Below are 24,400 nucleotides of genomic sequence, written 5' to 3' on the forward strand. Positions count from 1 at the left end.
CAAAGTTGTCTCACATTGAGGCGAGAGGACCACCAGGGGAGGACTGCGACCTTGTACCAGAGCTCCCGGCTAAAGGGGCTCCCCTCTGCTGCTGCTGCTGCTGCTAAATCGCTTCAGTCATGTCCGACTCTGTGTGACCCCATAGATGGAAAACCACCAGGCTCCCCCATCCCTAGGATTCTCTAGGCAAGAACACTGGAGTAGGTTGCTATTTCCTTCTCCAATGCATGAAAGTGAAAAGTGAAAGTGAAGTCGCTCAGTCATGTCCGACTCTTCGCTCCCGTCTGCCATCACCCAAATACAACTGCTCCTAATGCTTCGGGATATTTTTCTTAGTCTTTTTCTCTGTGCAATGTTTACTGTGTAGTGTATTTGGCATTCTCACACTTCCATAAACCCCCAGTTTCTTGACTATGTCGGTCCCCCATAGGCAAAATAGTTGAAATTTTTAGTAGTCCTTCAAATCCTTAGCCATTCTGTAAAAAGGGCTAGCAAAACTTACAAAGTTACGAAAATAAATTCTGCTCCTAAAATGTACGTTTCTTACTTCATTATTGTGTTCTTGGGAAACCACATCTCTACTGATCTGTGCAAAAGCAAAGCAGTGAGATTGTATGAAAATACAGTTTTTATCCTGTCTAAGCATCACGGTATTCAAAAGGGGGAGCAGAAGACCAGAGGATCCTGAAGGGCTGTGACGTGCTGTCATGTACTACATATGCCTTTGTTTGCCACCACATTTTGGGTATTTGCAAAATTATAAATTGCTACATGTCATGCTTACTTGGGGCATTAGATTCAAGCAACTTTGCATTATCTAGGGGGAGTTAACTGGTTTAGAGGTTAAAAATATGATACATTTGTGGAAAATCAAAAACTACCATGAATCAAGTTCTAGAAGGGCTGGAATTTTATCTTTTTTGGTTGCTGCTGTGTCACCAGCTCCTAGGGTGGATAAATACATATGATGAATTACTGTTAGAAAGTGCATTTAGAACTATGTAGTGTAACAAGCAAAGGCACCATCCCATGTGTTGCATTGCTGTGAGCATCCCTCTTCCTTGGAAGTCAGTTTGTAATTTTGGGGCGCAATAATCAAAGTAATACTTACTGAGGATTATTTACATGCCAGGCATTATGCATGGCTTAGCTCAAGATGCCCCCGTCAAGAGCCCTCTGAGGCAAATACTGTAGATTTTAGAGATTTACTGAACATTTTACAGTTATGAAAACTGAGGCCCAAGGAAGTGAACCATCTTGCCCAAGGACACATTGTGAGAGACATAGGGTTAGTTTCAGAGCCCAGCTCTTCACCACTGCAGGACCCTTCCTCCCAGTGCCTCAGCCAGAAGCCCCGTCCAGAGCAAAGCTTGTGGTGTGGGAAAGGCTGGGTGGTTCTGACTTCAGTCCTGCCAAGCTGGGTATGTGAGAACATACATGTTGGGTGGGAAGAGAGAGGGCGGGAGGGGACATAAAGGTGAGACTCAGTCTCTTTGTAATGTGGATTCTTTTTTGATTGTCCAGGAGGAGAGAATATTACGAGACACAAAATAATAGGCAGTTATAACAGATAATAACTTTTTGATTATTTTGCCTCAAGCAGTTTATGAAATGCTTCATAGAGGCCCCCAATTCTCAATCCAACATCTAAAAAAGCTCTGAAACCAGGGTTTTTCTAAATTCATTGTAGGCAAGACCTGACCTGAATTTTTTTATTGACTTTATTTGTCCCACTTAGTATGATTATTTTTACATTTCTTTGTACAAACAGTCATTGAATGTGGGGTACTACTCCAGACCCAACTGGGAGGTGTTATAAAACCATGGTATATTATATACCACATTGCTCTCTTAAAATTAGAAAAATTCCTAATTCCAGAACAAGAGTTTTTAAAAAGTAAGGATTGGACCTGGATTTTAAAAATTATTTATACTTTCAGATGGTGTATGAGGAATAGTCAACAGAGTCTAAACAGCAAAGATAATATTAGTTGCATTTAAAATTTATTTTTTGCAACATTTTGATTGGTTCTATTTGATCTATGATTGGGGAGTAGTCTGTGGCTGTCACTGTTTCCAGAGCTACATTCTTGCATCACTTCCTAAATGTTCTCCTTCATGGTCTTCTTAAACTTCATCTTTAATGGTTGCATAATGTTTAATTGAATGACTAGTTTATGATTTATTGATCAATTTCCCATTATGGAGCTTTTAGCTGTTTTTCCACTTTTTTTTCTCTTTTTCCAAATTGTGCAAACATTTGGTGAGCACCTACTATATGCCTAGATCTGTAGGCACAGTGGTTACATAGGTGAGCAAGATACATATGGTCCTTGCCCTCATGAACCTTAAATTTTAAATTCCAGTAGGGGAGGCTGATTTCTTTGGGGAAAAAAAGTCAAATAATTATATTTTATCAGAAATGCTACAAAGATAACTAGGAGTGTTGAAGTAGAGGAAATGGGGGAATTCCTTTGGTAAGATGATTAGGAAAGGACTCAAAGGCGAAGAATTTCAGCTGAAACCCCAGTGACTCAGCAGTAAAGAATCTGCCTGCAATGCAGGAGGAGACAGGGGTTCGATCCCTGGGCCAGGAAAATCCCCTGGAGAAGGGAATGGCAACCCACTCCAATATTCTTGTCTGCAGAATTCCATGGACAGAGGAGCCTGGCGGGCTACAGTCCATAGGGTCGCAAAGAGTCGAACATGACTGAAGAGACTGAGCATGCAAATGTGAGAAGGAGTCAGAGAATCAAGCAGAGAGGAGCAGGGTTCCAAGCTGGAGGCAAGAGAGGACTGGTCGGGCTCAAGGATATAGAGGCAGAAGACTGCTGTGGTTAGGAATGAGGAGTGAGCTCTTTGTTCCTAAATATCAACACGTTAAGGACGCTGAGTATATATTGGATTTGGTTGTGACTTTAAACAAAATCTTTAATGCAGTCTGAAAGTAGTGAGCTGTGAAATAATTCAGAATTGTAGAGTGTATTTATAGTGTACCAAAGTTGTGTCTGCTGCAGTTGGTTTGCTTTTTAGATAATAATACTGAGTATACTAAAGATGAGTGGGTACCAGGGAGGATTATTAAAAGTCCACTTGATTTCTGGGTTGAGGAATAATGGCCTCTCTTCTCCCACCAGGCTGTGAAGCTCACCAGCTCTCGCACCCAACTACCTTACGAATACTACTCGCTGCCCTTCTGCCAGCCCAACAAAATAACCTACAAGGCAGAGAATCTGGGTAAGTTCTTCTCTGGCACTGCTGTTACCCTGTCCCAAAGAGGAACTCAGATCTTTTCATAGTGATAATAACAGTTAACCCTTAGATAGCACATACTGTGTGCTGGACGCCATTCTACATAGTTTAAATATTGGCTCATTTAATCCTCATAACATCCCAAAGGAGGTAATTGTATTTACTCCCATTTTTACAGTTAAAGAACTTGTCACTGGTTATACTGTAAATTAATAGCTAAGTTGGACCTGGAATCTGTGTAGTCAGGCTTCAGAGTTGGAGCCCTTGGCTACTGTTCAACCTGGTTCTTCTTGATTTCCAGATATCCCCTTCTGTCTTTCATGGCTTCTGTAACCTGCTCTCCTTTTAATTAAGAGTGAGTGATTATCTCTGGCCCTGATAGAAGCAGACATCACTATAGTTCTTGCTAAGCTGTTCAGGCCTTGCCTCAAATAATGTGTGAAGCAGCCAGCACAGTGTCTGGCATATGTGTTCATAAATAGCAGCCATTTTACTTTAATTCAAGTAATTCTTCATTTGGTAGAATTTCAGGCTTAAAAGAAAAGATGTTTGGAGGACTCTGTTGAGGACATGATTATTAGTACTTACTTTCTGCCCATCTCACTTTAAGTCCTGGAGATAAAAAATTGGAAGGATGTCCCTCCACCCCCCGACTTTGAGGAAATGAAGAGACTTTGCTCTTCTCTTACAGCTTAGGGAGGGAGAAGGAGAGAACTGGTTATTTAGCAAGCCCCTAAAAGGGCCGCCTTCTCCGTCAGGGCTGCACATGGTTCTGATGTTTCCAGAACCTCTAGCCAGCAGCTGTACCTTCTGTTGGGTATTGGGCATCCCAGGCCAGCTGGGGCAGACCTTGACCTAAAGCAGGCAACACCGCCAGTCCCCAAATCTCCCCTGAAAATGATTTTATTGTTATTACTTTTGGCTGCACTGGGTCTTTGTTGCTGTATGCGGGCTTTCCCTAGTTGCAGCAAGTGGATACTTCTCTCTAGATGCAGCGCTCGGGCTTCAGCAGCTGCGGCACGTGGGCTCAGTAGTTGCATGCGGCTAATGGACGCTACAGTGTGGGCTCAGTAGTTGTGCATGGGCTTAGTTGCACTGCAGCACATGGAATCTTCCCAGACCAGAGGTCAAACCCACGTTCCCTGCATTGGCAGGTGGATTCTTCACCACTGGCCCACTAGTGTAGTCCCGCTTACCTTTTTTCTCTCCATACCACGCCGTGTTCCCAGCACCTTGCTGTTACCACGAGTCCTGACCTGCTTTGTCCTCCAGACCCCTCACAGCAGCTCCTCCCTTCCAGTGAGCTGGTGTGGATTTGTCAACAGCCCGTAACTCAACAGTTGGGCACATCTTAGCGTGATACTAGGTGACCTTAACCTCTGTGAAGCTAGGAAATGTTCCTGCCTCACAGAAATGGAAATTACAGTGTACAGAAGTTATCCTGCCACACTGTATCTCATTCCATCTTTGTGTGGAATGAGATCCATCTCCCTCTGTGGCCTAGGGGCTCTTTGAGCAATGGGATTGTGTCCTACATTTCTCTGTCTCTCTGCCGCTTCTGACCCAGCCTCTTACACATTGTCGTCATTCAGTTAAAGTTAAATTTCCTCCCTGAGTGGAACAGAAACAGCCTTGATCGAATGCCTGTTGGGTTGCAAGCCTTGTTCTCTTCGTCATCACTATCATCACCGTTAATCCTTACATGGCTCTCACAGTGAGACAGGCATTATTCTGAGCCCATCTGTGCTTTAACTTAGTTAATTTTCACAACAACCCTCTGAGGTAGCTACTCCTAAAATCCACTTGTCGTGGACAAGGGAAGTGAGCCACAGGAGGTGAAGTCACTTGCCTCAGGTTACTCACCAAGTTGGTGGCAGAGCCCAGGAGCCGTGGCTTCAGGGTCCAAAGCCTCGAGCAGCACAGTCTGTGCATCATCTCACTTGGTTCCCACTGTGACTGCACAGCCAGGTACTCTGGCCTCCATGCCAGAGTAGAGGGCACAGCAGCTTCAGAGGTTTGAAAACGTTGCTCATGGTCAGCGGGTGGAGATTTTAACCCAGGTTTGTTTTGTTTCTTTTTTTAGTATTTATTTTTCCTTACTTATTTGACTGCGTCAGGTCTTACTTGCAGCATGCAGGATCTTGAATTGCAGCATCTGGGATCTAGTTCCCTGAGCAGGGATAAAACCCAGACCCTCTGCATGGGGAGCCACTGGACCACCAGGAAGGTCCCTTAACCTTAAGGTTTTTAAACTCTGAAGCAGTTCTTTCTGTTGGCGGCTCACCTGGTAAAGAATCTGCCTGCAATGCAGGAGACCTGGGTTTGATCCCTGGGCTGGGAAAATCCCCTGGAGGAGGGCATGGCAACCCACTCCAGTATTCTTGCTTGGAGAATTCCATGGACAGAGGAGCCTAGTGGGCTACAGTCCATGGGATCGCAAAGAGATCAAGTAACAAGACTGATCAAGTAACACTTTGACTTTGACTTTTCTGTTGTCCAGACTGCCTTTTCCAAAAGGTTCGTTTGGGCTGTCTGAGGGCTGTGTTCCTGATTCTCAGATTGGTGCGCTGATGAAGATTCATATGGCGGGGGTTGGGGGGGTTTGTGAGGGGACATCTGCAGCAGATGTACTAGAGGACAGTGTCATTCTCTCTTTGAGCGTCCACTTAGCCTGCTGTTTGTTTAGTGTGGCTTGATGACTGCTCCCAGCTTTAAAAGTTAAAAGGAATACTTCTCTATTAGAAATGAGCTGTTCTAGACCACTGTGTCCTCCTTCTTGGTTTAAATCTAATTTCTAAATATCAAGAAGTGATACCCGTCTTACTTGATCTGCAGCCCTGTTCCTCTCTCTGTATGTTCTTCCTTTCCTCAAGTGAGTCCCTTATTGACCTCACTGAAGACAAGTGGGCGGTAGGGCATGTAGTGGAGGAAGGAGCCCAGGGGCTTGAACTGGAACTTGGTTGTAGAAACCTCAGAGTCTTTCTGATGCGCACCCGTCCTCACTCATCCTTTGTATCAATCAGCACCAAGCCACCTAGATTTCACCTCCTGGGTAGCTCCTGAATCTGTGTACTTGTTTCTACCCCACCACACCCTGGAATGCAGCCACCATCACTGCTTGCTTGCATGGTGCCTGCCATCACCCCAGACAGTTCCTTGCATCTCTGATGTTTTCTTGACAAAATACCCAGACTGATCTGTTACCAGAATTGGATAATGTCTTCTGCTGCCCCATTAGAAACCCTTTATTGATTTTTGTTGCTCTCTGGATGAAGATCAAACTTCCTGTGTGGCCCACAGGCCCCCTAAGGTCCGGCTCTGGCCAGTCTCTCTGACGCACCTCAGGTCACCCTTGCTGTCTGCACTGCAACCACACAGGCCTCTCAAGTTTACACTGTCATCTCCTCTTCCCCCAACTCTTCCCCCAAGAAAGGAGCCTTTGCACATACTGTTCCTTCTGTCTAGAATAGTCTTTCTCTATCTTTTTGTCTCTTTAATCCTCTCTTCCTTTAGAGCTCAGTTCAAGTGTTACTGTTTCCAAGAAACTGTCCTAGACCTGCTTCCCACATCTAGAGCAAGTTCCTCTTATTATACTATATCTTCTCATTTTCCTGATTATTTAATCAGTGTGTTCCCACTAGACCATAAGCTCCATGAGTATGTCTGTACACTATTGTGTCTTCAGAGCCCAGCATATAGCCAATACCCAGTTTAGGAAGGAACAAATGAGCAAACGAACAAATGACTAGGCCAGGAGTCCCGCATCAGGTAGGTCCACTCTGACAGGCAGCCGTTAGACCAGGTGTGGTGGGTTCAGGCATTAGTACTGCCTGTGGGCTTTGGTTGGTCTCCTTTAGCTCGCCCCAGTTCCTCATCATCCCACTGGAATTGTCAGAATGGCTTCACATGGAAGCGCTGTTGGGTTTAGTCCCTGACTGCTTGGTGCCTGCTCACGGGACACCTGGCAGCAGATTTTTCTGAGGTCATAGCCACGCAAGGGTGTGCCAGTTGCTCATGTAAGAAGATGTTTTGGCTAAAAATCTCCAGTGCTGGTTTTTATGTTACCTCCCTCTCTGCCTAAACCAGGATCTGAAGATGCAGAAATAAATTATCTGCCTTTAAAGAGCTCGTAATCACATAGCAGGGCAGAAACTTTAACCATCGGTACGTTGTGCAAAATCACATCACTGACATATGATGTGCAGAGGTGATGCTGGTGATAAAAATAGTATTTGTTGCCTTCCTACTCTGTGCCTGGTACTTTGTTTCTCACTGTAACCCTGTGAGATGGGTACTCTTATCCCCATTTTGCAGATGAGGAAATTGAGCCTCATCAAGGTTAAATTACTTTCCAGGACTGCTGAGCTAGTAAGCTGCAGAGCCACAGTTCAGTAATCCTCGCTTCACCATCATACGATGCTCCCTCTGTGCTGAGGGCAATCCAAGGAGAGAGACGAGCTCAGCCTCAAGGAGGTCAGGAAGGGCTTCCAGAGAGTGGAATAAAAGCTGAGCCTGCAGGTTGAGAAAGTTTCCCAGGAACGTGGGGCAGGGATTGGCAAAGGAAATGATAATGCAGCCCAGAGGCATGGAAAGGCGGGGCATGTGTGATGTGCCCTGAAGAGTCTGGGGTGCTAGAGCACAAACGGGAGGAGGGGCAACAGGCCCAGGGGTCAGGTAGGCAGGCTTGGCCTGAACAGGCAGGCTGGCACATTGAGTGTGCCAGGCTGCAGGACTGCTGGAAGCCTTCCAGGTGGGCCCTGTGTGTCTCCGTGGGTCTGCTGACCTCAGCAACCTCGGGGCTGAAGCTCTGAGCTCCATCTGTCTCTCTTATGGCAGGAGAGGTGCTGAGAGGGGACCGGATTGTCAACACCCCTTTCCAGGTTCTCATGAACAGCGAGAAGAAGTGTGAGGTTCTGTGCGGCCAGTCCAACAAGCCAGTGACCCTGACCGTGGAGCAGAGCCGGCTCGTGGCCGAGCGGATCTCAGAGGACTACTACGTCCACCTGTGAGTTGGCTTCTGCTCCCCCCAGCCTCGAGTTCCCCTGGGGGAGGGCCCTGAGGGAGCGGCGGTCCGAGGGACTGAGTGGGGCCTTGGGTTCCAGCATCGCAGACAACCTGCCCGTGGCCACCCGGCTAGAGCTGTACTCCAACCGCGACGGCGACGACAAGAAGAAGGAGAAAGACGTGCAGTTTGAGCACGGCTACCGGCTCGGCTTCACAGACGTCAACAAGGTACTGGAATGCCCTCTTGTGCGCAGAGGGCCGGGGAGCCACGCCTCAAAGGCATGAGCACTCAGGGCCACGGAGGAGGGGGAGACATGCGGCTCTAGGCTTATAGCAGGAAATACAGGGATGGCCATGGCAAGTTCCTCCTGGTGCCCCCAGGTGTGGTCTGTCGGAAGTTTGGGTGCTGGTGGGCACGGCACTGGCAGATGCTACAGAGGAAGTGGAAAGCACAGTGCCTAAAACGTCAGATTCTGTATAGCTGTATGATCATATGGATTATAAGAGTAATTCTGCCCACCCCACCCCCACCTTCAAAAAAAACCTGGAATTTCGTCAGTGTTAGAGAGCGAGCTAAGTGGTGGTCAAGAGCATCCAGGTTCTCTGGGTTTTGAATCCTACCTCACTAGTTGATGAGTGACCCTAATCCTGCTTCTTTCACCTCTCTAAGCTTTGTGTTCCTTTTCTATAAAATGTATGTGATAGCCACACCTGCCCTTTGGGGGGTCATGCAGACTAAATCAGATAATCTGTGTAAGCGCTCTGCAGCACAACCACTGAGAAATACGCTAGTGGTGCAGATTGTAACAGGGATTCTCTTATATTTGTCATTTTCTAGACTGTACACATATTACTTATTAGGGAATAAAGAACAAGCACATTTCTTTCGAGGCACGGTCACTGTCCTCCAAGGGCTTCTGTCATAACTGGGGCGAGAACTGACAGTGTGAGACCTTGGATCTTAAGTCCCAATCCCAATCCCATGGGCAGTGCCAGAGGAGTTCGGAGGAAGTGTACGTGCATTCAGGTTGTCACAGAGGAGGTGGGCCTTGAAAGCTAGATAGGCTTGAGCTGCGTGAAGTCGGGACGGCATTCTAGTTGAAGTGAATGCTGTGAACGGAGTTCAGGGTGGGGACCGTTCCTGAGGCAGGGAGAGATCCAGGGGAGCAGGTGAACTAACCTGCCTGAGAAGGTGATGACAGCCCAGCATGTCAGGGTTACAGGACAGAGGGCCTTGAATACCAGCCTGTGGCGTCTGGACTTTAATAAGCCCCACTGAGCCCTGGAGGGTTAGCGAGTAACAGACTGCTATGAGAGCAGTGTATTTGGAAGGTTGGTACGGCTGGGTCTGTTAAATGAGGGAAGGGACCGAATACCTGGCCTGTCTCTCTGTGTGGGTTTGCTGGTGGTTCCCTGGCTCCTAGCTCCTTTGTTCCCTCTGTTGCTCTGCTCAGATCTACCTGCACAATCACCTCTCGTTCATCCTCTACTACCACCGGGAAGACCTGGAAGAGGACCGGGAGCACACGTACCGCGTCGTCCGCTTCGAGGTGATTCCCCAGAGCATCAGGCTGGAGGGTGAGTGGGTAGGTGTGGCTAGAGGGCAGGGCTGGATGGGCCTGGGCTTTCCATACCCGGGGTCTCTGTGCCCTTGACTCCTGACGTGGCTGATAGGGGCCATGTGTGGCACAGGGGCCCAGCCAAGCTAGGGTCACTGCATTCCCGTTAGAGAAAGCAGGGACAAGGGGAGAGCTGACAGGCTGAGTCCTGGCCTGGCACCTACGGTTTACCCCCTCCCGGCCACCAGGGAGGTGTGTGCTGATTGTGATGGGAACCAGAGGCTCAGAGAGGTCAGTGACTTGGCCACGAGCAAACAGCAATCGGGCTTGGCTGGGCCCATCATAAGAGCCAGCCAGCTCAAGAACGGGGTGGGGGGGGCAGGGGGGCAGGGGGGCAGAGGTAGAGACAGAGCAGTTGGGCAGCCAGTTTCAGTGTCTGTGCTTCTGCGGGAGAGTGACTGGTGTAGACTAAAGTTGGCCCAGGGTCAGCCGTCCTGTGGGTATTTGAGAGCCTTGGCCCAGCCCTCTGGACCTGACTGAACCCCGTCCAGCTTCCCCTCGCCTGGCAGCCCTTGCTCACCACAGAGCACGCTTCCACTTAGTAGGCCTGGTCTTCTGTCCACCGTGGTGGTTTTGGGATTTTTTTTTTAAGGTGTGGAACCTGGTATTCAAACAAACAAAATCATACTCAGAAGTCTCTTGTAAAACATAGACTCTGGGCTTTCGGGGCACCAGACTGCCTCTCCCGCCAGTGTCGTGGGCACAGCCTGACGTTTCCTGTGTGAGTGTTTAACAGCAGCTGCTGCCCCTGTGGTTCTTCAAGGTTAGAGACCCTGTCTTCTTTTCTCACTGTTTTTAGCCCAGGACCAGGCAGGTAGTAGGCACCTGCTTATTGTATGTTTGTTACTGAATGGACAATAGCAGGATGAATAGATGAGTAAATGAAGGGAGACGGTGACTGAAGACTGATTGCTCGAGCGCCGGGACTCTGGGGACTAAGGGAGCGATTCGGAAACGTGTGAGACAGTGGGCTGGTGGTGTTTGCATGTTGAATGGGACTGACTGAACGAGCAGGTGAATATTTGCTTTGAGTGAAGGAAGAATTTGTTTGACTAAACAGGGACTCAGACCCACTCACTGCACACACCCCTCTGCAGCCCCTGAGGCTCTTTGAAAAGTCAGGGCTCTGGGGAGCACAGTTTTAAAGCTGTTGTTGCCAGCTCTTCTCCCAGCCTCTTCTCAGCAGCACGCCACCCTCGTGTACACCCCCAGAACAGTCCCTGGGTAGTGGCACCCACCCTCCCAGGAACAGACTGAGTCTCTGTCTCTTGCAGACCTCAAAGCAGATGAGAAGAGCTCATGCACCCTGCCTGAGGGTACCAACTCCTCGCCCCAAGAAATTGACCCCAGCAAGGAGAATCAGCTGTACTTCACGTACTCTGTGCACTGGGAGGTGAGCCGGGGCTGCAGCCCACAGCTGTAGGGGAGGAGGGCTCGTCTGGGCGGGAGTGGTCAAGCAGGAGGCTTTACTCTCAAGCACTTCCTCCCCACCGCCAGGAAAGTGACATCAAGTGGGCCTCTCGCTGGGACACTTACCTCACCATGAGTGATGTGCAGATCCACTGGTTTTCTATCATTAACTCCGTCGTGGTGGTCTTCTTCCTGTCAGGTGAGAGCTGTGGGCTGGAGGGTGGAGAGAACAAGGGGCTGAGGTGTCACATCGCTCACGGGGGACTTCTAGGGTGTTCTTGGAGCCAAGGGTGGGTCAGAAATGGACAGCAGGGCTATGTGGGGGCATCAGGCACACAGAGGTGAACAAGACTCAGCCTCCACTCTGGAGGGCTCCCCAGGGAAGACCATGCCTCTCTTCACATACACTTTCACTGCTTCATTCAACAAGGGTTTGTCATTGCTCACTGTTTTTGGGCCCCAGCCACGTGCTGGATATGGTGTTGAGCAAACCTAACCCAGACTCTGCCCTCACAGTCTGTACTCGGGTGGCAGGAGAGAGACAGAAAAGCCCTGGGGTGATGGAGTTCCAGGTAGTACTAAGTGAGGAGGGGTGAAGGCTGCCTTAAAGAAGACCTCTCAACAAGGAGCCGCATTCAGAAACCCAGGGAAGGACTCTTCTAGCCAGGGTCACACGGCCCTGCTGTGGGACAAACTTGGTGAGAAGCCAGATGACAGGAGGGCGGGGGGGCAGTGGACATAACTGATCTTTTCAGTATCAGAGAGGAAGTAAAGATAATGCTGTCTTCATTAAACATTTACCCTGGGACCAGCTGTGGTGCTAATAAATACTTCACAAGCCTCCCCCTCCTTCCAGCCAAGCCTAAAAGCATTAAGTTAGCTCAGGGTTCAATAATCCGTTGTCTTAGCCGCTATACCGCTGCCTAGAGAGAAACAGCCCATGCCAGTGCTGGTGGGAGCCTCTGAACTGTTTGGGGTGTGTCAAGAGATGTCTTGAAGTGTGAGTAGGAGTTAAGGCAAAAGGAGTAGCCTGGGTTATAGGCACACAGGTGAGAGGGAGATGGGCCATGACCTGATAACCAAAAGCAATAAATAATCAGAGAGGTGAGCCTGGGGAAGTTAGAAGGACCAGTCACTGGAGGAACAGGGATGCTGTTCTCCCTAGAGTGGAAGCAGTGTCCTGTGACAGCCCCCACCAATCCCAGCAGCTCATTCCCCCCACACACACTTGAGGGGTGACCCTCTGTTTGCTCCTCCCCTGGTCGCTGAGCTGGAGCCCTGCCCAGGACAGGACCTGAGGCCACTGCATAGCTAGTTCCCACTCGAGAAAGCCACACGTGCTGGGGGGACCAGCAGCACAGAAGACTCAGCTGGCAGTGCTGACGGCTTCTCTTCCTCCCCTGCCCCACCACCCCATTTGTTTCAGGCATCCTGAGCATGATTATCATTCGGACCTTGAGGAAGGACATCGCCAACTATAACAAGGAGGATGACATTGTACGAGGTCTTGGCTGGGGAGGGATGGACTTGCAGAGGGAGGGCAATCTAGCAGCAGAGCTCCAGGCCTCCCAGACCAGGACTGGGGGTGGGGGTGGAGGGTTGTATGATCATTCATAGCATAAACCTTGAAAGCATTGAAAAGGAAAACAAAACGTTTAATGACTCAAAGTGATTGGGATAGATTTTCTCATTTTATTTTCCTTTTTTATTTTATTTTATGTATCTATTTTTGTCTGTGCTGGCTCTTCATTGCTCCACACAGACTTTCTCTCGTTATGGCGATCAAGGGCCACTCTCCATTGCAGTGCGAGGCCTTATTGTGGTGGCTTCTCTTTTTGCCGAGCACAGACTGTAGGGCGCACAGACTTAGTTGCCCTGCAGCATGTGGCATCTTCCCAGGCCAGGGATTGAACCTTTGTTTCCTGCATTGGCAGGCAAATTCTTAACCACGGGACCACCAGGGAAGTCCAGCTTTCTAATGTCCAAGCTTACATAATGGAAGAAAACTGGATTGATTTGATGACATACAAATATTGTATGATATTTGATTGATATTGATTTGATATATATAATCCTGTATGTCAAATAAACAAAACAGAAAGGTGAAATGGCAAACAATTATGCAACAAATTTTTTAGAAGATGATAGTTACACAATATTGTAAAGTAATTATCCTCCAATTAAAAATAAATGTTTTTAAAAAGGAAGATGATAGTTAAAAGAACTGGTATAAAATCTCTTAAAATAAAAGAACACTAAAATTCTCTAATGTGCTGATGAACAAAAAATACAGACAAGAATACATGGCTAATAAACATGTGAAAAAGTGTTTTTATCTTAGGCATAAGTCCCCAACATGGGCTTCCTTGGTGGTTAAGAATCCACCTCCCCATGCAGGCGATGCGGGATCAATCCCTGGGTCGGGAAGAGCCCCTGTGGAAGGAAATGGCAATGCGTTCCAGTATTCTTGCCTGGGAAATCCCATGGGTAGAGGAACCTGGCAGGCTGTAGTCCATGGGGTTTCAAAAGAGTTGGACACAACTTGGCAACTAAACCACAACATCAGGCCCCCCACATGCAGTTTCAATCATGAGAAGACAGTTCTGGACCTTCAAATTAGCCCAGCTCTGTGTATATAGTGTTAATTGTTGGCAAGGTTAGTGTGAAATAAGCACCTTTCATGCCAGCTGTGCAAGTGTAAGCTGGTAGTTTCCTGAAAAGTAGTTAATTGACAGTAAGTTTCATAAACTGTCAAAAAGTTAACTTTTTTTTTTTTTTTTTAATTTTTGGCCCCACCATGTGGCATGTGGGATCTTAGTTCCCTGAGCATCAAAACCATAAAAATTTGATATAGAAATATTTATAGCAGACTTCTTCATAATTTAAATAAGCTGAATATAGCCTGATATCTCATAATAATAACTTGGGTATAGTATAATATAGCTGTACAATTTAATGAAAAATTGTATAGCTATTAAATAGTCATTGTAGAGAGTGTTTACTGGCATGAGGTAATGCTTATTACCATCCCTCAGCTGAAAATAATCAAATCAATACAGTATGATCCCAGTTTTACTGTTAAAAGCTATATACACATACTCACATGTCCCTATCTAAAGGGCTAAGGAAATAGATCAAAACACCGGTATTATTAAGTATATAAATCATTTTCTGTATTTTTCTGGTTTATTTTTTAATCCTTAAATGTTTACGAATTATAATTATATATTTTTTGTTTAGTCTTTCTGGATTTTTAAAAAATGATGATACACATTTACTACTTTTTGTTCATTTCAGTATCATACCAAAGAATTTTTTTTTTTACTTTATTACACATGTAAGAGCACGTACAGACATACCTCAGAGATATTGTGGACTCAGTCCTAGGCCATCACAATAAAGTGATTATTACAATAAAGCAAGTGAGACAAATTTTTGGTTTCCCAGTGCCTATGAAAGTTATGTTTATACTATACTGTGGTCTATTAAGTGTGCAGTAGCAGTATGTCTGAAGAAGTACCTTAATTTAAAAATCCTTTAGGGCTAAAAAATGCTAACCAGCATCTGAGCTTTTACCTAGTCATTATCTTTATCTGGCCTCAACGTTAATGGCTGCTGACTGATCAGGGTGGTAGCTGCTGAAGCTTGGGGTGGGTGTGGCAATTTCTTAAAATAAGACAGCAGTGAAATTTGCTAAAGTTTCACAGCATCCTCACCAGGAGTAGATTCCATCTCAAGAAATCATTTTCTTTGCTCATCCATTAGAAATAGCCCCTTACCTATTAAAATTTCATTGTGAGATGGCAGCAATTCAGTCCAGTCCTTAGGCTCCACTTCTAGTTCTCTTGCTGCTTCCACTGGATCTGCAGTTACTTCTGAAATCTTGAACCCCACAATTTCATCCATGAAGCTTGGAATCAACTTTGTCAAAACTTTTATTAATGTTCATATTTTGACCTCTTCCTATGAATCAGTAATGTTCTTAATGGCATCTAGAGTAATGAATCCTGGAACTCCCCTGGTGGTCCAGTGGTTTAGACACCGTGCTTCCAAGGCAGGTTGTGCAGGGTCAATGTCTTGTTGGGGAACTAAGATTCCATACAGTGCACAGTTCAACCAAAAAAAAAAAAAGCCAATAGCATTAGAATGGTGAATCCTTTCCAGAAGGTTTTCAATTTACTTCGCCCAGATCCATCAGAGGAATCACACTGTCTTATGGCAGCTATAACCTTATGAAGTACGCTTCTTAAATAAGACTGCAAAGTCAAAATAATGCCTTGACCCATGGGCTGCAGGATGGATGTTAGCGGGCATGAAGATAACATTAATCTCATTGTACATCTCCAGCAGAACTCCTGGGTGATCAGGTACTTTGTCAACGAGCAGTAATATTTTGAAAGAATTCTTTTTTTTCTGAGCAGTAGGTCTCAACAGTGGACTTAAAGTATTCAGTAAATCACATTGTAAACAGATGTGTTGTCATCCAGGCAGAGTAGACTTAAAGTAATTCTTCAGGGCCCCAGGATTTTTGGGATGGTAAATGAGCACTGGCTTCAACTTAAAGTCACCAGCTACATGAGCCTCTAACAGAGTCAGGCTGTCCTTTGAAGCCAGGCATTAACTTCTCCTCTATAGCTATGAAAGCATAGATGGCATCTTCTTCCAATCAAAGGTTGTTTTGTCTGTATTGAAAATCTGTTTAGTGTAGCTAGATCTTCTGGGTAATTCACTGCAGCTTCTCCATCATCACTTGCTTCACTTTGTACTTTTTTGTTATAGAAATGGGCTTTTCTCCTTAAGCCTCATGAACCAACCTCTGCTAACTTCAGACTTTTCTTCTGTAGCTTCCTCACCTTTCTCAGCCTTCACACAATTAAAGAGGGTTGGGCCTTGCTCTGGATGAGGCTTTGGTTTAAGGGGATCTTATGGCTGGTTTGATCTCTCCAGACCACTCAGACTTTCTCCATAACAGCTAAATAGCTGCTTTGCTTTCTTATCATTCCTATATTCACCAGAGTTTCACTTTTAATTTCCTTCAAGAACTTTTCTTTTGCGTTCACAACTTGGCTGATTATTTGATGCAAGAGGTCTAGTTTTGGGCCTGTCTGAGCTTTTGACAGGCTTTCCTCTCTAGCTTAATCATTTCTAGCTTTTGATTTAAAGTGAGAGGCGTGTAACTCTTCCTTTCACTTATACGTTTAGAGGCCATTGTATGGTTATTAATTGGCCTAATGTCAGTATTGTTAAGTCTCAGGGAGTAGTGAGGCTGGAGAAGAGGGAAAGAGATGGAGCAGTTGGTTGGTGGAGCAGTCAGACCGCACGTTTGATTGTTTGCCATCTTTATGTTTTTGGCAGCCCCAAACCACTGCAGTAGTAATGTCAAAGATCACTGATCCTTGGTGGTCCAGTGTCTAGGACTCTGTACTCCCAATGCAGCGGGCCCAGGTTCCATCCCTGGTCGGGGAACTAGAGCCCACATGCCACAACTAAAGATCCTGCATGCCGCAACCTGTGTGCCACAGCTAAGACCCGGTGCTGCCAAATAAGTAAATAATTTTTAAAAAAAAAGAGAGATCACTGAGAATAGATCACTGTAGCAAATATAATAATAATGAAAAGTTTTGAAATAGTGCGAAAATCACTGAAGTGTGATACAAAGACACGAAGTGAGGAAATGCTTTTGGAAAAACGGTGCCAGTAGACTTGCTTGCTGCAGGTTGCTACAGACCTTCACTTCGTAAAAATTACAGTACCTGTGAAGTGCTGTAAAATTAAGCACAGTAAAATAAGGTGTGCTTTTATCACTTTTTTTTTCATTTATTTTTATTAGTTGGAGGCTAATTACTTTATAATATTGTAGTGGTTTTTGCCATACATTGACATGAATCAGCCATGGATTTACATGTGTTCCCCATCCCGATCCCCCCTCCCGCCTTCCTCCCCATCCCATCCCTCTGGGTCTTCTCAGTGCACCAGCCCTGAGCACTTGTCTCATGCATCCAACCTGGGCTGGTGATCTGTTTCACCCTTGATAGTATACTTGTTTCAGTGCTATTCTCTCAGAACATTATATCACTTTTATAATCAGTAAAAAAAAAAAAAAAAACTTGCTTCTAAATATACCATTCAAAAACTGTCACAGCATTTTAGTGTGTTGGTTTACATTATTTTTCCGTTCAGTAGGTTTTTGGCATATGGGGAGGAAATTTTCCTTTCATATGGCTGTCTGCTCATGTTAGTGGCGTCCTTTCCCCACATGACAGTTCTCTGGGAAGTACTGTCTCACTCACACTCCTGTGTAAGAGTGGAGCTGGTAGACACGTCTAAGGGACCCTCAGCCCCTATCAGAGGGTGGGAGTCCTAGGGTGGTCCCTGCAGGAGCTGCCTCCTCCAGAGCCCAGAGCCTCACTCTCTGGCCCTTTGCTGCAGGAAGACACCATGGAAGAGTCTGGCTGGAAGCTGGTGCATGGAGACGTCTTCAGGCCCCCCCAGTACCCCATGATCCTCAGCTCCCTGCTGGGCTCAGGCATTCAGCTCTTCTGTATGATCCTCATCGTCATCTGTGAGTGGGCCTGCGGGGCTGGGGTGGGGTGGGGGAAGCAGCACAGGCCTGAGTCTGAGGAGTGGGCTTCCCTGCCTGGGGCAGGGGGATTTGTCAGCCTCTCTGGGCCAGACAGAAGCATCTGTCCCAGCAGAAGGGCTGGTCCTCTCAGCCACAGGCCCCAGTGCTTTGCTCCTCAGATCTTCCCAGCACCATCCATAGCCCCTCCACAGCCACACCGCCAGCGAAGCCACGGATCAGCACGGGGAGGTTGGCCTCCTTTTGCAGCCAGGCATTATATGACCTACCCCTTTCCACGCCAGGATTAGACTGGAATCAGGTCTCTTTTCTCAGAAAACACCCCCCAAATGATTATATAGTGGTTATAGGCAGTACTGAAGTCAGTCTGCCTACTTTTCTTTTTTTGCTGACGTATAGTAACTGCTGCACCCCTCTGAACCCCAGCTAAGACCCAGTCTTCTCCTGTAGAGAGGAGGGCCAAGGGAGCCTCATCTAGCCTCACCTGCGCCAGGGCCCTGTCAGCCGGCCCGGATGGGGCCCTGGGGCCTAGAGACCCTGACTTTCCCTTTCTCCCCACTCCCTCCTCAGTTGTGGCCATGCTTGGGATGCTATCACCCTCCAGCCGGGGAGCGCTCATGACCACGGCCTGCTTCCTCTTCATGTTCATGGGGTAGGTGTGTCTGAGGGGCTCGGGGCTGACTCAGGCAGCCTCCGCTTCAGCTAACAGGTCTCCTTGGTGTGGACCCCCGCCATTTCCCCACAGGGTGTTTGGTGGATTTTCAGCCGGCCGTCTGTACCGCACTCTGAAGGGCCATCGGTGGAAGAAAGGGGCCTTCTGTGTAAGTGTCCCACATCCCCTCCCTGTGCTGGTGGGGAGCCGAGGCGCTTCCTCCTGGGCTCCTCGGGAGCAGCAGAGGCACGTCCTGGGGGGTGTTCAAGGCCAGAGGCTGGGCAGCAGCACGAGGGGTGGGAGGGGTGCACCCAAGCAGGAGCCCTGGGCTCTCACCTCACCCATGGGTGCTTACCTCTGAAGGCCTTAGTTGCCATATTGATGAAAAGAGGGAATTGAAATAAGGTGATTTTTAGCCTGTGTTGTCCCATGGCTCAAGAACAAGTAGAAATAGGGGATTCAGAATAATAGGAGTTAGGCACCAAGCCCAGGTGTCAAAAGTTTAAGGTCAAAACCTGATCAGCAGGGCTGCTGGGAGAACACACTGCCCAGCAGAGTAAAGAGAGAATTATCTGCCACAGGTGGGAGAGGCCGGGCCCCACGTCCCTGTCGGCCTGCTTGCCAGAATTGGTGCCGCCGTTCCTCTTGAGTAGGGTCAGCTCCTGACAATCACTGTCCTGGTGGTGAGGAGAGTTCTTGGCAGCAGAAGAGAGAGCACCTGGGAAACAAGAGGACACCTAGGAGTCCTGAGCCCCTTCTAGAGCAAGCGAGCCCTTAGAGGACCAGGGAAACCCCTGGTGCCAAACTGGGAAAAGCCTCTAGACCCAGCCTTCTGAAACCATTCTCATAGCTTTCGAAAACTCAGGGGAACTCAGGCTAGCCCAACTCTAGCTAACACTCCTGGCGCTTAGGAAGCCCTCAGTATGGAAGAGCTTAAAAATTGTTCTGGAAAGATCAAAAAAGTTTCCTGAATTCGTCATGCATCAGGTGTTTTTCTCAGGCTGCTATGAATGCTTGATGCATCAGATGTTTTCCTTGGGCTGCTGTGTACTGAGAACCAGGGATGTTCAGAACTGTAAAACCCAGCCCTCTTCTCCCCTGGTGAGACTTCACTGATGAAGTCTCCCACCAGATACCCTCCAAGTCTCCCTGGGTGGGTCCCAGCACAAACCCTGTCTGCCAGCATCCACCCAGGCCCCAAGGCAGACACCTGGGTGGCTGCCTGCCCTCATCTATCAAGTGTGGATGGATCTCCTGCCAACTAGCGCATGAGTTCCTTCCCATCTCCATCCCTAGGACTCTTGGCCACATTCAGGCATCTTTGCCTTTCTCATGGACCCTTGGCTACGCTAGACCTCCCTAGTTTCCCTGCAAGATTGTGACCCATCCCTGGTATGGAGCTCTGCCCACCTTCCCAGGCGGGCCTCTGCTCCAGTCATGCAGGTGTATGACCACGCCTCTCTTCTGGCACCTGTGTGGGTGGCTAAGTCTTAGCTACCTCCTCCTTCCCTGATTCTGACTTCAGTGTCCTCCTTGGCACCCCAAAAGGGCCAGGGCAAAGCCTTGTGCCTACGAGTGCCACATGTGTTATTCTCCATTTGTGGATCTGAACTTTTCCCCTGTTCTTCCTCATATCTAGCACAGTGGCCAGTCCATAAATTTCAGCCAGGAGGACAGACAAGGAATTCCCTGCTACACAGCAGAATAAACCAGGACAGACAGGAAGGAGGAAATGACATTTGAGCTGGGCTTTGGAGAGGAGAGTTTCCATTGGATGGAAGCAGCCAGCAGGGCAGCCTCAGGTTCTAGAATCTCCTGGATCCCAGTCCTGGCCCAGTTCTCTCTTTGGTTGGTAACCTTGACCAGCTCTCTGAGCCTTGGTTTCCTCATCTATCCACAGGGCGCTGGTGTCTCCAGGTTGTTGTGTGGATGCAAGGAGACTGTACATGGCAGGTCACCAGTTCAGCATTGACACTCAGGAAGCGGATACCTGAGATGCTATTAACTGTACCTTTGATAAAGGGCCAGAGTCAGAGACATGGAGGGGCAGTGGCCAGTTAGTGAGTGTGGGAGGCTATGGGCCAAAGATAAATAAAACTGGCCATGAGGCTGAGCGCCAGATTGCAGGGCGCTTCCGGCATTGTGACCGGCAACTCTCTTGGGTGCTCAGAAGTCACAGTAGTGAAGAAGGCTCAACTGTGAGTCTAAAGCTTTGGTTCACTGTGCCTGAGCCCTAGCCCCAGAGATCCTGACTGGATAGAATACCCCACAGGGTGTCAGAGGCGGGGCCTCTGCAGTCAGACAGCCGGGGTCTGAACCTCTGCTACACCCTTAGCTGACTGTATGAAGTTAGCATGGGGGTTATTTAACATCGCTGGGCCTCACTGTCCTCTTCTTAAAAAGAGCTGGTGGTGGTCCTTCCCATCTAGGCCTGTAGTGAGGGTTAGGTGAGATCATGCACTTGGAGGCCAGCACCTGCCGCCCTTAAGCCTCAGTTAAAGCTTCCCCACCACCCCAGACAGTTTAGGTTGAGGTGCAGACCAATGTGTTTACTAGAGTTTTATCTGGTCACTCCTATTCAACAAATGCTTACTGAGCACAGTGTGCTCTGAGTGCTGGGAGCACATCATGAGCAGGACATGGTCCTCCCGAGACCTCACATCTGTGGGGTCACAACAGCATGAGATCACCAACTTGAGTGAGGGCAAGGGAGGAGCGGTCCAGGGATCTAAAAGGACAGAACAGGAGGCCCGCGTCGTCTCGAGGTCAGGGAGTGCTTTCTGGAAGGGATTATCTTGGCGCTGAGTCCTCCAGGACAGGAGGGCTTGGGAACCTCTAGTCTGGGTGCCCCGACCAGGGGGCAGGTGAGAGCCCCCTAGACACAGCTCCCCAGCCTGGTGTCTCTCACTTTCAGACGGCAACACTGTATCCTGGCGTGGTTTTTGGCATCTGCTTCGTATTGAATTGCTTCATCTGGGGAAAGCACTCATCAGGAGCGGTAAGTGCCCTCGCCAGCCGGGGAGGGCCAGCTGTGCTCAGACCCATCCCCTCAGGTGACTTCCTGCTGTTTCCTTCCCTTTTCTGAGTCCCCAGAGGTCTGTTCCCAGCCCTGGGGGCTGAGGGCTGGCCAGGGTTTCCCCAGCCCTGTGCATCCATCTGCCCTGACCCTCCCATGGACTCTTTTCAGACAGCTGCCTAAAGCTCACTTCTCTAAAAGGAGGTTTCCACAGTCCGGGGGCCAACTGGGGAATTTCCCTTGTCTCAACCAAGGGAAAGCTGCCTGGTGTGACCTGATGAGGCCAGGATCCCAAAACGAGGCTCTCCTCGTCATGTCCCTACCAGCCCCTGTTCGAGGATTGTGGACTCAGTTGGAGATGGGAAGATGGTCTTGATTGATGAGCTGCAAGAGAGGTGGGATAGGCATTTGCCATCCCAGCCTCAGTGGAGGGAACTGCCTCCCTCTCACTGAGGTACCCATTGAAGGGCCTTGGGTGGGGCCCACAGTCCAGGCTGCGGAATATTGGGTTCTTCCCAGCAGTCCAGGGAGCTGCCCTCAGGAAAGACCGGGTCCTGTTCTTCCTCTCACTTCCTCTTTTTTATACCTGTCTCCCTTCTCTCTCTCAACATTTTCCTCCCAATTACCAGCTGCTCACCATAAACACTCATTGTAGAAATTTTGGAAAGTACAGAAAAGTTAATGTAGATCTTTAATATGTTTTTACAGTCTTTTTTTTTCGTTGATTGCACTGTGTGGCTTGCAGGATCTTAGTTCTCTAACCAGGGATCAAACCTGCAGTGGAAGCAGAGAGTCGTAGCCAGGGAATTTCCTATCTTTGCAGTCTTCTAACTTAATTTTGTTGTTCAGTCGCTAAGTCATATCCAAGTCTTTGCGACCCCATGGACTGTAGCATGCCAGGCTTCCCTGTCTTCCACGACCTCCCAGAGTTTGCTCAAACTCATGGCCATTGAGTCAGTGATGCCATCCAACCATCTCATCCTTTGTCTCATCTCAACCTCTTTTTAGATGTATTTAAAATAGAATAATGTAATTGTAAAATTATAAAATAATAGCAAACATATAGTGCTTACTTTGGAATAAATTTTGTTCTAAATACTTTACAAATATTAATTTATTTCTTTCATTTTGCATGAAAAATGTAAGACTGCAAATGGGGATTAAAGAAGAAAATGAAAAATCAATTGCAATCCCCTATACCCCATCTGAGGAAGTACTGTTAACTTTTTGTCATAGGCCTCTCTAGGCATGTATGCATATTTAAGTATTGGGGTATTTTAATTAAAATGGAGTCCTGTACATACAGCTTGATATCCTGCTTTTCACTTAGTGGTATAGTGTGGTGTTTTCATTGAACAAAATTGGACACACACTGTCTGTGTACTTCTGGTTTTTTTTTTTCCACTTAACATAGCATGTAATTTCCCTTTATTCTGGCCCTTCATCTCCCCTTCCGGTTCTCAGGCCCTCCCTTGTTCTTTCCCCACATCCTCCCTGGTGACAAGCTCCTGTGGGATGCCGTGGTTCTTTCTTCACTTCATGGCTCAGCTGGTCCTCCATCTGTCCTCCTCTTTTGCCAGGGCTGGGGTCCACCCCAGGATGGTCTGGCCAGGAGCCCTGTGTGGGGTGTGTCTGTAGAAGCTTCCCCACCATGGTGTCCTGCTGAGCCCTTCCTGCCCTGGGACCCAGAAGGTCCCTGTCCCCACTGCATGGCACCTGGCCTGGGCTTCAGGGCTCGTGGAGCCTCACAGTGCTGTGCCCACAGGTGCCCTTTCCCACTATGGTGGCCCTGCTCTGCATGTGGTTCGGGATCTCCCTGCCCCTCGTCTACCTGGGTTACTACTTCGGCTTCCGTAAGCAGCCGTATGACAACCCCGTGCGCACCAACCAGATTCCCCGGCAGATTCCTGAGCAGCGGTGGTACATGAACCGATTCGTGGGGTGAGTCTTTAGCAGGGGCCAGGTGGGGGCTTCTGGGGTCCATAAAGCCGACACTTCGCTGAGCCGTCTCCTTGGGAAGACGTGGACGAGGGTACCCTCCCAGGCGGGGGCTGCACCATGGCTGACTCTAGTAGACTTCATAAGAGCTCAGCTTCACTCCAAGGTAGGACCCAGTTGTAGCCAGACTAGGTGTTGGCCAGGCAGGGGTGGGGTGGAAAGGTGCAGGGTGACAGGTTACAACTACCTATAGGACCTTGGACTAGTCACACCCCTTCTCTGTACTTCAGTTTTCCCATCTATAAATGGGGAGAGTGGTGCATACTTCTTGAATGTCTGTAGTGGTACAAAAACATGCCAGAAGCACTAGACCTACCCCACTGTGTTAGCGCGCTCATTCTCACTGGCTCAGGAGGGAGCCCGAAGCTTCCAGTGGCCCAGGTCTCCCAGCAGTGTTAACCCTCCCGTTCTCTGCAGTATTCTAATGGCTGGGATCCTGCCCTTTGGTGCCATGTTCATCGAGCTTTTCTTCATCTTCAGTGTGAGTACTGCTACCTGCTCCCACCCCTCACCTTCACCCACACCAGCCTTGTCCCCACCCCCCTGCTCAGGTGCTCTGCCGCTTACTGTCTATGAAATTTCAGACAGAAATTTTAACCTCTCTTAGCCCCCACTCTTCATCCTAAAATACAGTAACAGTCCTGCCTCTCACAACAGCTGGGAAGGTGAAGTGAGATGTGCCATGTGGACAGGGTCTGGTGTGGGAGGGGCTCAGTGAATTTCTAGAAGCTGCTTTGGCTGTGTTAGCAATATTGCCATTAGTCACCACCTTTATTAATAGCATTGTTGCATCTGCTTTGATTTCTGGGTCTGCACTTGTCTTTACCTATCTCAGTTACTCAGAACTGCTAGGAAAATGTGGGAAATGA

General features: G+C 48.1%; 1 protein-coding gene across 2 annotated transcripts in view; it reads left to right on the forward strand.

Moving 5' to 3' along the window:
* TM9SF4 (transmembrane 9 superfamily member 4) overlaps positions 1–24,400 on the forward strand; it is a 51,130-nt gene that overhangs the window by 19,997 nt on the left and 6,733 nt on the right. For both annotated transcript variants that reach the window (XM_043883466.1, XM_043883465.1), the window contains 13 exons: positions 3,138–3,237; positions 8,089–8,257; positions 8,355–8,484; positions 9,711–9,834; positions 11,150–11,268; positions 11,373–11,484; positions 12,712–12,782; positions 17,715–17,847; positions 18,436–18,517; positions 18,611–18,686; positions 21,432–21,515; positions 23,299–23,474; positions 23,949–24,012. In XM_043883466.1, the coding sequence (XP_043739401.1) occupies positions 3,138–3,237; positions 8,089–8,257; positions 8,355–8,484; positions 9,711–9,834; positions 11,150–11,268; positions 11,373–11,484; positions 12,712–12,782; positions 17,715–17,847; positions 18,436–18,517; positions 18,611–18,686; positions 21,432–21,515; positions 23,299–23,474; positions 23,949–24,012 (1,440 nt within the window). The remainder of the gene's footprint in view (positions 1–3,137; positions 3,238–8,088; positions 8,258–8,354; positions 8,485–9,710; positions 9,835–11,149; positions 11,269–11,372; positions 11,485–12,711; positions 12,783–17,714; positions 17,848–18,435; positions 18,518–18,610; positions 18,687–21,431; positions 21,516–23,298; positions 23,475–23,948; positions 24,013–24,400) is intronic.

The sequence above is a fragment of the Cervus elaphus genome, chromosome 23, assembly GCF_910594005.1.
Source record: "Cervus elaphus chromosome 23, mCerEla1.1, whole genome shotgun sequence".
Lineage (NCBI taxonomy): Eukaryota > Metazoa > Chordata > Mammalia > Artiodactyla > Cervidae > Cervus > Cervus elaphus.